This window comes from Camelus dromedarius, chromosome 31, assembly GCF_036321535.1.
Source record: "Camelus dromedarius isolate mCamDro1 chromosome 31, mCamDro1.pat, whole genome shotgun sequence".
Lineage (NCBI taxonomy): Eukaryota > Metazoa > Chordata > Mammalia > Artiodactyla > Camelidae > Camelus > Camelus dromedarius.
The window spans coordinates 12,698,838-12,712,115 of NC_087466.1; the positions used below are offsets into that span (position 1 = coordinate 12,698,838).

General features: G+C 41.7%; 1 protein-coding gene across 2 annotated transcripts in view; it reads right to left on the reverse strand.

Moving 5' to 3' along the window:
* Nucleotides 1-1,276: 1,276 nt before the first annotated feature.
* Nucleotides 1,277-13,278, reverse strand: part of MED13L (mediator complex subunit 13L) — a 253,854-nt gene continuing 241,852 nt past the window's right edge. For both annotated transcript variants that reach the window (XM_031442848.2, XM_031442847.2), the window contains exons 26-31: nucleotides 12,830-12,988; nucleotides 11,410-11,586; nucleotides 10,101-10,258; nucleotides 7,323-7,484; nucleotides 5,144-5,256; nucleotides 1,277-4,146 (exon numbers count right to left, since the gene is read on the reverse strand). In XM_031442848.2, coding sequence (XP_031298708.1) covers nucleotides 4,014-4,146; nucleotides 5,144-5,256; nucleotides 7,323-7,484; nucleotides 10,101-10,258; nucleotides 11,410-11,586; nucleotides 12,830-12,988 — 902 coding nt within the window. In that variant the 3' untranslated portion in view covers nucleotides 1,277-4,013. The remainder of the gene's footprint in view (nucleotides 4,147-5,143; nucleotides 5,257-7,322; nucleotides 7,485-10,100; nucleotides 10,259-11,409; nucleotides 11,587-12,829; nucleotides 12,989-13,278) is intronic.

Sequence of the window (13,278 nt, forward strand, 5' to 3'; positions counted from 1 at the left end):
CTGGAGGCTGGTGGTTCTTGAGTGCCACGTCAGATTTATCTACATCTAATTTGCAAAATACTTTAACGCATTTGACAGTTTTTCTTACCTCATAGAGATTCAGCTGCTGTGGCCAAATTGGTACAGCTAATTTAACAGTGGTTATAAAAACAAAGTTTCTTATATAAATAAATCTAACATTCACTAATTGTTGCATAAAGTGTCATCCACTGTATGAGGACAGAATCCAAGCTAATAAATTGCTTGGAAAAATACCACCTAATCCTGCTTTTTCAGGAGACACAGGAATCATAGGACTGACCTGATTGATTACATCAGGATCTAGGAAATACGTGGTTCTTTAATAATGCTAAATAAAGCAGATTATCAGGAGTGCTAAGAACTATACACAAGACAGTGGTAACTGGACGAGACAGAGGCCAATACTATCTTTTAACAGAAAAATGGCCCCACTTTTCTCAGCCTTCTTCCATAGTACAATAGTAACAACATGGACACGCTCTTTAGTTTGCAGAGCATTTCTCATGGACTCACCCTCCTCCCTCATTTGTGGATGAAGTATCTGAGGTTGAGTAGTCTCAGCTCCAGATCCAGACAATGTCAGATTCAGAACAATGTGCAATTCCGAAGAGTTGGAGGAAGATTTAAAGCAAGGTCTTTCGATTTATTCGAATTTTGACAGTGGGCTCTGCCGCATCCTGGTGTTGACCTAGAGTGGTTTTTCCTACTGAATGGACCAGAAGAGGAGAGAGCAACGAAGTGGGAGCCAGGCAGTCACGAGTGCCTTGCTTGCATGTGGTGTGTTAGGTGGTGTACTGCTGTCACCAGCCTGGGAACTGGGAAAACAGCAGAGAGAGATGGAAGTGTTATTTCTAAGGAACATCAAAAAGAAACTGGCTGGGACCATGAAGAGAAAGGAAGTGGCAAACAGACGGGTAATCTTTTCTAGGGTTGACCACAGTCTTACGAGGTAGGAACACTGTTAGATGTGATCTGCTCAAAACAATTAAGGAACTAAACACCAGGGCTCCAAATTCAATGCCGTGTGTGTGTTCTACAAACTGACCTAGGGATGCACTTGTACCTTGGAGTATGTGAACACCATCTGAGAATACCTATTAGATGTGGTGACTAGGGGAGTGAAATTTTACTCTGAAAGGTCGAGCCTGGCTCCTGGTCAAGGACTGTTCAATCCGTAATACCTAACACCTTTTGAATAGGTGTAGATCATTTTTATTACAAAGGCAGGATGGAAGGGGAAAAAAGCCACTCAACATTTCAGTAATTCAATAATTTATTCCTCTAAAAAAGTGTGTAAAAGTATATAGCTCTCATTCACAAGGTATATATGAATGACATTTAAAATGGAGGCCTTTTAGTATTGTTTCTTTTTATCAAAGTCTTTTAGTGTACTGTACCAGCGCTATACTGTAGTTTTTTTAAATGAACTTCACATATTTTTGTATTCTTTCAAATTGTTTGCTATATATAAAAGAAGCTCACTGCAAAATGCCTGAAGGAAAAAAGGAAACAAAAGAAATTCAGAACTTCCCAGAAATGTACAGCTTTTACATTTAAAAAAGGTTCTGAAATATACATACAAGCATGCTGGACAATCCCACCCCTCTCCCCTCCCCGCTTCCCCTTTTTAGTTCAAACCATGGTAAGAGTTCAGATTTCTGCAGAATTTCCAAAATTAAAAATTAAAAAAAAAAAAATAAAATAAGTTCTCACTCTGTAGCAAATCCAGGGCTTGTACATTTCAGATTAATTCAGTAAAAAACTCACAAGTAAAATAATGCATATTTAAGGGATTATTATACAGACTTTTTCACACAGAAGTACATAATAAGATTTTTTAAAATCTATTGCCATTCATTTATTTTTGCACAAAAACGTATAAATATGTCACCAGCTTTTCTTAACTTAAAAAACTTAAATAAAAGACACCAGATGAAAACTACCCTTTGCTGCCTTTTTTTTTTAAAATTTTTGTAGGGGTTTTTTGTTTTTTTGTGGGTTTTTCTTTTTTTTTTTTTTTTTTTTTTTTGCTGAGAATTGGGTTTCTAGGGAAGAAAAGCCCCTGCATTAAAAACAGCCCATTTAAAAAAAAATTCAAAGTTCTGATGAATTCTGGGGAAAAAAGCAACCCCAAAGTGGTAAAAGATTACAAATATCTACTTTACAATTTGTCTTCTCACCAAGATAATTTTATACAAGTTTACAATCTTCATCATCTTATGCTCTTCAAAAGGCCTTGAGAATTTTTCCTTTCTGATTAAGAAAAAATAGCACTGCAATATTTTTAAAGTCAATTTTACACTGTACATATTAGATACAAATGGTTTGATATATCAGATTTTTTTTTTAACCTATACATTGTGAAAGTCAAACCCACCCCCCCCATCAATTGGTGGTACAGAGAACAAAATTACCCATTTACAAGTTACTTCTCTGCTTTCACATTCCCACCACACAACTTTTTTAATATAATGTTTTAAACGTTAGATTATTTCAAGAAAAATACTTTTACAAAATCATATCAGTTATTACATTTTTCCTTTTTTTTTTTTGTTAATAACCAGGATATGGAAGTCTCTTGGAAGAACTTTAAAAATTTGCATGATTCTCTCCACAGACGACTAGAGCTCAACAGCCTGACCGGAGCGGCTCACAGGAGGGAAGCCCACGCCCGGCGCCCTCACAGACGCACGGCAGCGCGGGGGAGAGACGGAGTCTTAGAGACAACCCTCTCGGGCCTGGAATGAGGAGTCATAAAACACTTCAATTAGCCGTAATGCTTTAAAAAGGCGTGGTTTGTTTTTTTTTTTTTTAAAAGTCCCACCATGAAGGCTCAACTTCAAGTACTAATTTAATGGTTAAGTTGCAATATTTCTTTGAAATAATATTCCTATGGTCCAGAAAAACTTCACCATATTTATAACTGATTTTATGAGCAGACACTTTGGATTGTGATATGTACATGAGTCCCTTTTGATCTAATGAGAGGAGAGACCTGGCTTTCAGTAAGAATTCACTAGAAAATATATTTCCTTTGTGACTATATAAAACTAATGAAGGTACTTGCCTCCATGGCTCTGGGTTAAACTTGACTGCCTTCTGTATAAAAATGTTATCCTTCATGAAACGCTGACCACTTTGAATAAGGAATATGGCAGAATGTTTACCCAGCTTATTCTCAACACCTACTGCTGGGTGGTTTTGAATATATTACTTTGTAGGCATGATCTCCCCCATTTGTTTCCACTCCTTTTCCGGCTTCTAGGACAGAGGTATGTAGTTGAAGAATCCTATGGTGGATCTGAGTTGGGTTTCAGCTACTGTACCTGGTCCTCGTGAATTAAAAAAATTAAAAGAAAGTCACAGAAACCATATGACAAAACAAGTTAAAATAAATAAACAAAATGAAGATGTCTCCAGACCTCTTGTATCTACACACAGGTATGAAGTCAACCCAAGCACTCGTGCCAGCCTAGACGGGAGCACTAGGGAGACAGAAACCCCAGTGTGAAAGCGTGCACTTGAGCTGGTTCTTAGTTTTCACGAGTCCCCGATGATGGAGTTCAGGTAACCCACAGGCCATACACCAGTAACTAGAGGATTTCATCCAGAGGCTAAACTGCCCTTATTAAACAGAGACTGAAAACACAGACTCTTGTGCAAAAGGATACTGTCTCTTCTGGTTCCCTCTTAAAAACCAACAGCAAAAAAAACTTCCTGTGGACCAGTGGTTTGGGGCCACACACACCGTAACACTGGCTGAAAGTCACTGCTTATGGAAGTTTCCAGGTTCCACGAGAGAAGTGTCAGTGAGTCACTCTGGTAATGAACACTGCAGAAATGACACGTGCCTGCTGAGAAGTAATCACAGTGCAGGACTGTGGAGAGTGGTCTCGGAGGAGGATGTGGGGCATTTGCAGAGTGTAGCAGGTTCCTTGGACTGAGATTGCAGGGAGAAGGAACTGAGCCAGAGAGAACAAGTGCTTTTCCAATTAGAGTATATTCATGATGGCATTGTACAACTGAGTGAGCACCACAAAGTGGACGGGAAGGCAGGAGGTACGGTCCTGGGTGGCCGGATTGCACGTGAGCCAGGACAGAGCGTTGTACTGCTCCAAAACAAACCTGCCGGAGAGAACACACGGGTCAGGGCACCAGGCGTGACAGAGGTGGGGCTGCTCCGGAAGTCCTAACATGCCAGATGTCTGCAGGAAGAAAGCCTAAGGGCATTCCTTAGCTTGGCCCGGGCTCTGCCCTTGAGTTTGTTTTCTCAGTTCACCTTCCTGCTAGCCCTGCCCCACCCCCTGCGGCAGCCAGCGGCCACACGTGAATTCAGACAGGCTGTCTGCAGAGAACAGGGGCAGGGATTTCAAAGACTGAGCATTAAAAAAGTATGTAAATAACAGCTCATGACTATTGTTACATTGATTACTGTTGAAATAATATTTTTTTGATATTTTGACATTACTACCACGTATTTTTGATATAAATAAGTTTATTAAAATTAACTTCACTGATTTCTTTTTACTACTATATTGTGGCCACTAGAAAAATTTTAGTTATATATGTGGCTCACATTGTATTTCTACTGGACAGTGTTGCTCTAGAAGTCAAGTTCAGGTTCCTGCTTAACTATAATTTTCAAATCATTTAAGAGTTAGAAAACATTAAAAAAGCCTGCATATTTTCTCAAGGTACAGGAAGAATGTTTGCAACCTGCTGAAGTGCAGGAGCATCAGTACACACTCTGGGAGGTATTTCCCAGGTATGGAATTTGTGTCTGTCTGAATTTCATCTATATAATCTATGTCAGGCAGGGTAGAAAAGGTTTCCAAAGTCGAGTGCTTTAAGTTCCAGACTGTCTTCTACCTACCCACCCCCTAATTCTGTTTTCATCTCCATGAAATGCTCCCTCTGAACAGGACGCAGGGGCGACTGTCCTGGCACATGAGGACCGGAGGTGACGAAGCATGCCCCACCGTCCGGCCTGTGCGCGCACCAGGGACTGTGGCTCTCCCTGGCCAGACAGTGCTCCACTGCACAGAAGGCAGCACCTCGTCCGTGACTACCACAAGTCTGTAATTTCAAACTGCACTGCTACGTTGCTGAGGTCTGAATCTACCTTAAAACATCAGACGTGGTTTTGGAGTCAAGAGGATGTGGAACCCGCTGAGAATTCCTGGCAGGGAGAAGTTCGTCCGTCTGTGCTACAGAAATGTGGTGATGCAGCGAAGCCTGGGGAAAGAATGAAGACAGTTACGTCCTGGTCTAGTCAACCACCGGGCCGAGGTAAGGCAGGACCACGTCTGCCAGACGCAGACGCGTTCTCAAGTCCTTACAAGCCAGGGCTTCTATAAGTCTACGAATTTTAAACTGCTCAGCAACCCCAAGGTGATCCCCACATAACTCCGTATCCTAGAGTTGGGGGAAGAAAAAGCTTAACGACTGCAAATAATTCAATAGTATCTCTCTTCTGGTTTAATCTGCAGAGGCCCCAGGCTGGACACGGCTCACTGTCCTGGTGGCAGGCTCCTCCCTCCCAACCCCTACACTTCAGCGCTGGTGCTGTGCCGGCTCATCGCACCTAAAGGCCCCTGCTGTCAGCTGTCCCCTTGAAGCAGTAAGACGGATCTCTGGATTCAGCAGGTACCAGCATGCTCTATCCACTACTTAGTTCCCCATCAATGTTTAATGTACTGGTTTTAGCACAGTTTTACTTTATTAAATAACTAAAAAATATAGTATGTAAAGAAGAGGCAATATAAATGCTTGATCCTCTATTTTTCAATTTTTAGATTAATGAGTTATGGCTCTGGCCTCTTCAAAAGGAAACTTATAAATGCTTTGTTTTTCAGCAAAATTATGAACCCATGGATTTGTATCAATCTGCTGCTACCACTGTTCATGTTAGTGATCAAATGATGCCATCCCTGGGCCGCGGGAACCCCTCCAAATTGGTTACTGGGTCCTCAGATAGGACTTTAATAACCTTTGGTAACTTCCTTATTTTTAGGCGTGACAAGATGTCTCACGTACATCTTGAACATTTCTTACTTCAGACTGGGATCTGTCATTTCCTCAAAGAACTCTGGTTCTTTTGAATTATAAGTGGTATTTAGGGACCACAGCTGTGTCAAGGGTATTACTGCCGCTAAGCTATCACTGCTCCTCAGTCTTTTCAGGAGGCAGAGCTAAGAAAACAAAAAAAAGTATACTTTTTTAGAGAGGAAAAAATAAATCTAGGTTCATACTGATAATTCTAATTGGAAGTAAAGACTACATGGTTTTTTATATGAATTCTCTGATTTCATAATACTGTGTTAAGTCATCAGGAAAAGAAAATGACTTCAATTGTTTCTGGCTTTAACCTTCCAGATTTGCAGGTATGTCTGTGTGTGTATCTTAGTGATTACTCCATGGCCATCTATTCTCCATAAAACAGTTATATAAAAATATTCCCTATTTTGTTACGAATGACTAATACTCCACCGTGAGGATGTACCATATGGTTTGGTATACATTTGTTCCTAATCTTTTACATACATCATATTTGGTTTTTGCCGAAGTTTCTTTTGAATAGATTTCTAGAAGTGGGATTTCTGCATCAAAGGGAAGTGTGCAGGGCTGTGCTATCTGGCCTTCCCACCCCAAACACCAGGGCCTTCTCCCCGGGGCCCTGCCAGTAGAGTATGTTATCATGCTTTGGCTTTTTGCCAATCTGTGGATGAGAAATGGGTTTTATTTTGTGTTCTTTCACCCAAACTGGAAGTGAGAGAGCTTTTGTTTTTAACCTTTAATTTGGATTAAAAATTCCCAAGAAACATACAGGAAGGCGGGAGCGTAAACGTGGACTCAGTAGCTGGCTCCAGCCCTACTCTAGAAAAGAGCGCCGCCTGCCTGTGGCAGGGGAGGCAGAGGACAACCGGTTATCACCTCCGCCCAGGCTCAGCCTCACTGAGCGCGGTACGATACAGACTTGGAGAAGGACCGTCACGCAGAACCACGTGTCCTCCCTAGATGGACCTTTGGGTCGCAGGACGCCTCCTCCTCGGGTTAATGTGATTCATTTCTTTGTGACATGGTTTAGGGTTCCTCTCCTAAATTCTACTTTCTACCTATAACTGTAAAATATCCTCAGACTGTAAGTAGATGCGAGAGAATCGGGGAACAGAGTAAGACTATAGTGACTAAGACATTTCTTAACAAAATTGATTTTGGTCAGTTTTGGTAAGAAATTTTACTCATCAAAGAAAAGTCACTCATCCCCCACAAACTTCAAAAAATGACACCAAACCACCAACCTTTAGGAAGAGGGGGCACTGGTTCTGAGCCTGGGGACACGATGACCAAAACCACTGGGGGAGATTCTCAGCTTTGGCAGTTGATACAAAGTACCCCAGGGCCAGAGGCTGCTGCTTCAGCTCCTCGGGTGCTTCCCTAGAGAGAAGGCGCTCACCCTGGCTCTGAAAAGTAAAGTTCCAAAAGCATGATCAGCCCCTATCGCCGAAGAAAGCTTTTTTTAAAAATTAACTTTCTTTTTTAAAGAAAGAAGTTGTGTTATAATTTAGATATATTAGTTCTAGGTGTACAACACCATGATTCAAATTATGGGAAATAATCACAAGTCTGGTTAACATCCACCACCATATATAGTTACAGCTTTTTTTCCCTGTGATGAGAACTTTTAAGATCTACTCTATTAGCAACTTTCAAGTATACAAGATAGTAGTATTAACTAGAGTCAACCCGTTGTACATGGTGCATCCCAGGACACTTATAACTGGAAGTTTGTACCTTTTGACCACCTTCATCCAACTTTTTATCAGTTCACCTGGCACCGTGTAGTGACTAATCCCTCTCCTGGCAGCCTCTCACACAAAAATGTCAAGTGACCAAGAAAGGTCAAGAGGGGAGGCAGTCCTTCCTGCACAGATACGCGACTGCGGCTCAGGCAGAAGGTACTGGCAAAAAAAAGTCAGTCAAGTAAGTAGATTTTTTTTCCTGGTTCCTTTTCTGCAGAATGTAAAGTCTGCTCCATAGCACTGTGAGGTAACAAAGTAAAAATGGAAAGAGTGGAAGCTGACAGCAGACGGCACCACCACACCCATGTGTTCTTTCACCAGCAACCAAGCAAAAATACATGAGCGGTGGCACCTGACCATCCACTCTCAACACCTGACCAGTATCTGACCTGCCAGTGGTGTGCGATCTGCTGGTGAGGAAGCCCTGCTTCAAGTCACAGCAACCCTGGTGGTCAGGCTCCTGTGAGAGCCTCACAGTGCGTTTCTGCCACTGACATTTCCCTCATCTGTGACTGCCTTAGCTAGCTTCGAGAGATGAGAGCGTACCTTTTATGCAAGCAATAATAAGTAATCCATTTGTTCCCAAAAGCCTTCTGTTTCAAGGGGGAAAAAAAATCTCAACTACTACACCAAGTTGTATTAATTCTGAGTTGGTTAAAAAAATCAGCACTTCCTGCAACCTGTAATGTCTTATTAATTGGGTATCAAAGAATGGTTAATGGTTCAGAAAGAGGAAATGCAGAAACTCTTAGGGGTCACCTGGCTCCAGGATGCTCAGGACTGGAAAAGGCCACCTGACCAGCTTCAGCAGCGTGCTGTTTCAACTGTGACATTCAATAGCTTGAGGCCCCAGCAAAGGGACAAAATACAGCAGGCCTCTGTTTCTTAAAAAACTAACAAACATTACACTTCAATTACCAATTCTCTGTTAATGGAGAAGCTGAATCACAACAGCTGGTACTGACAGGTCCACTGCTGTTACTTCCATTTCACAGGGAAGGTAACTAAGGCTGAGAAAAGTAAGGTAAGAAAGCTTGTCCACGGTGGTAACGCCAGTAAGACATCAGTCAGGCTGTGATTCAGAGCTGTATTTATCAAGCTTCAGGGCCTGTGTTCTTGGCTGCTATGATATTTACCTCTAGAATTCACATTAATCCTAAAGTAAAACTATTCAGTGTAAAGTTTGCGTTCTTGGTCCCGACCACTCCATCTCCAGTGAACCAATAAATTGTCATTAACTGGCAAATGACTGTGGAGGAAATATAAAGACATTTAAAATCTCTTCCTTCCAGAAGGGAGTAATGTGAGTTGCCCTTCCATAGTGTCATCTGCTCTGTACCTCAAGTTTGCAATCTTTTCTCTTGATTGTTCTTCAGGAAACACAGGGCTGGCAGGAAAAGTCCCACCCGACAGAAACCTGACTCCTCTAAGCACATCTTTGTGTCTAAAAGAGTGTGAGCAGAGTTGCTTATACTTGTCCAGTTTAAGACGTTAGACATAGCTATTTCTCCGTGTCTTAACCCCTCAATCTCTTAACATTTTAAATAAAAAGTATAATACAGCAGGGAGACACGAATCACCTAGCTTTTAAACAAAGTGAACATGAGCGATGGCAGAACCTTTAACTCTTCAATCTCCTGCTAATCCACCTCCACTATCCCTGAGATATTAAAGGATGAAACTAGTTGTAAGCTCTGTTTTTTTCCCTTAATACTCTGGCATTAATCTGGACACTTCTCCGAAATCATCCTCCTGCAGGCTCTTCCCAGTCCTGCAGGCTGGCCACAGGGAAGACCTGACTGCCTAAATGAAGGCTCCCCGACACGGAACAACAGTTAGGCTTCTTTCAGAATAATTAACCAGCAACAATGTGTTCTTCAATTAACACAGTTACATCACGTGTTAAATACGCAGGGTTATTGAACTAGCCTCTGAAAAGCCACCATTTTGGCAAAAAATTTAAAAATAACTGGGAAGCAGCAAGCAAAATTAATTTTTGCTCAGAAAACAATAATTGCACAAAACCCATGCAGCTGTAATAGGACTAGTCTTCTGATTAAACATACAGATCAGGAATAAGAATACATTACTTCAGAACCCCTGACTTTAGTCAAAGTGGAGCCACCACAGCGTCACTTTCCCACTTGCTGTTTCTCTCGTACCAGGGACCGCGACCACCAAGAAGAGAGGTGCGTGTCGTAAAAGATGATCATGCTTCTAGAGGATTTTCTTAAAGGCTGACGGTGCTTTAAACAACCCATTTCAAACTGTCCTTACCCGACTGTGCTGGAAGTGAGAGCCCACGCCAATCCCAGAAGGAGAGCCTGGGGAGGGAACTGGGGAGGAGTTGGGAGAGGAATGGAGGTTCCCAGTCATCAATATGCCAATATCATTGTCCATATCATCTGGGAACGGAAGGTCAACAAACATGTCATCTAGAGGGGAGAGGAAAAAAAAGCACAAAAATTAAAAGGAGACCCCACAGCCCCAACTTAACCAACATACTGCGTGTGGTGGTAACAACTTAGTAAGATTTAATGTGTGCCCACTGGGGATGAGGCGCTGCGACCATTCTTTCACTTTGTACTCTCTGGTGATCTCCGAATGTGAAGTATTAACAGAATGGAGAAACAAAGAACATAAAATTCAACTCCATACTCTGTATTGCCTCCAAAGGCACATAAAAAGATGGCAAAACAGCTAGAGCAGCAACTTGATTATTAAACAAAGTTAAAACTGGCACCATCCAAGAAAACAGCAGACTCCACGTATGTGTCCAATTAACATGCATTAATTCAGCCTTCAGTATTTTAGATGTTAATAGGTACGAACCTGCCCTGAAACTGGAGGCCTATTACACAAGCAGATCAAAGCATGTTTTCGCTGAGAAATCCTCTCCCGTATTATAAAAGTAAGGTGCACACAGAAAATTTGGAAAGAAAAGTGTAATGGGGAAACCCGATCACCACGAACATTTTTGCTAAGATTCAGTGTGATCATACAATGTATGTTATACATACATACATGCAGGATGGTTTCCTTTTACCTCCCCATTTAATGGGCGTAGCTGCTGGCAGCTGTGCAAAATTCTTAAAAAAAGTGCAAATGGCTACATAATAAGCATTTTACAGTTTATAAGTAATCATTTCTTAACAAATGCCTTAAGATATTCAAACCAAAACAAATCTACTCAGAATAATCAAATAAGGAGTTGTTTTAGAGCAGATTAGATTCCCTTCGACTAGCTCAAGGCAGGTGCTATCTTCATACATTTCAAATGAGATCAGGACATATTTATTCCAAGAGTGACACTCATGTACAGGAGACTACCAAGCAGATATGACTTTGCCTTTAATGAAAAACAAGATAAAGTTAATTACCCAAGAGAGGAAAATGTTTACTTGGTCTTGGTAATAGTGTAAATTAAATCTTCAAAACCACACGGGTTTTTCAAACTTTCATATTTCGCCTGTTGTTCACGACAACGCTGAAAACCTGCAGCAGCCCAATGACTGACTCCATGTGCTAGTAGCTCTGTGTCTTGCTGAAGGAGTTAAGCTCAATACAGACAGCGTCTTCCACTCACCATTGTTGGGGCTAAACCCATCTTCGTTGGGATAGTTGGCTGGAGCCACTTGGATGGTTGACGATGTTGGGAACACCAAGATGTGTGTACAAGAAGCATCCTGAGGGGTGTTAAGCTGAGATGACTGCATGTTCAGTGCAGTGCTTCGGCCAAAAACCGAGCCCATCGTGACAGCATCTTAAAAAAGGAAAAAAAACTAATGTATCAATTCCTTTTACACAGCAGTGAACAACTCAGCAATGAAGTTTTAAGAGGACCCGAGCTGGAGCCATGCAGGTCTGACACAGCTACTGTGAGAGATGAACATTGTAAGTTGAGTCCACTTGTTTAAATATTTCCAAGAAACTGACTCAGAGCACAAGCGATGATAACTGAAGCCACATTTCACACTGGGAAGGCTAAGATAAAACTGGACTGAGTCCACCAAATATGTTTTAATTAATTATTGAAAAAGTATCTCTAAAAATAAAACTTTCTTTCCTCCTGTGATTGCTCACAATTTATAAAGGACTGATCTCCTAAATGACACAATTCTACGGAAATGGTACCATTCAACTATTAATTGTTACAGCTAATATTTATTGAATCCTCACTACATGCCAGATTCTGTGCTAAATTCTTTATTCGTAGCATCTCATTCAATCATCGGGGTAGAAAGTACTATCCCCATTTCATGAGGAGGACAGAGCACAAAGAAATGCTGTAATCTGCCCAAGAGGTGCAGACGACAGCTAACTCCAGGTCTGAGGAGCAGGCCGGTACAGGACATCTGTCTCTCTGGACCGATCGTAAGCAACCCCATTCTCTCACCACAACACTATTGACTTTTACAGGGAGTGGACAGGGTCTCTCACTTGATCAAAGAAACATTTAGATAGTAAAAACAGGTTTAAAAAGGATAACAGTGCTTAGTAATAAAATTATAAAATAGCTTAGTTGCTAATTTTTTAAAAATTCTGTGGCCACAATGTTTTGACATTTAACGCTTACTGAGAGTTACTGTGGCTACCAGCCCCCTGTCTGCCTCATGTTCATCCTCAACATGTGTCACAGAGACTCTAAATGTCCTCAGGCTGCTTGGGGAGCCTGTCAAGTACCCAGCATGCCTGCTGCAGTCATTTCTGAAGGGCGATCTTCATGCACTGACAGAGTGGGGTCAGGCAACACTAACGCGGCCCTGACGCTAAGAGCGCTCAGTCATATCCAGGACTTAGGCTCTCTCCCCAGCGATGGTCAACAAAGGTAATAAAATCATAAATCACTCCCCTTGGAAGAAACCAAATGGTTTCCATTTTTGAGTCCTAAGTACAACCTTTTCTCATAAAGATAAAAAGGATACATTCCACACTTGTGTGTGGACTTAAGTCTGAATGCACTGAACTGCTCTGATACCTAATTAATGAAAGTATCAGAAGTTTACCTGGCATCACTACAAAGGACCCCTGGGGTTCCATGGCAACCAGGCAGGCACTAAGGATAGAAGGAGAGTCTGCGGCAGAGATTCCACACATCCGGCACACGTCCTTGAGCCGTTTGCTGATTGTCTGTAGTGAACATTCTCCAAGGAGGATACTCCAATCTGGAATCAAATATCACAGTCACACATACTCTTTAGAAATTCATACTGATGTGAGGTTTGAGCGTTTTACCAGTTCTGCCTAGTAATTGCACTTCCAGGATCGGGCCCTAAAGGGAATACGGCTTTGCACAGGTTCCCCTCTTCGCTACAGAGAGAATGTGACTTGACATCTGTTACACTTCATTAACAAAGAAACACAGGTCTACAACTGTAGAATGAAACTACGTCCGAAATGACCTGTGACTCCAGCACAGACCCAGACAGACTCAGGCACTTCAACAAATGCCTTC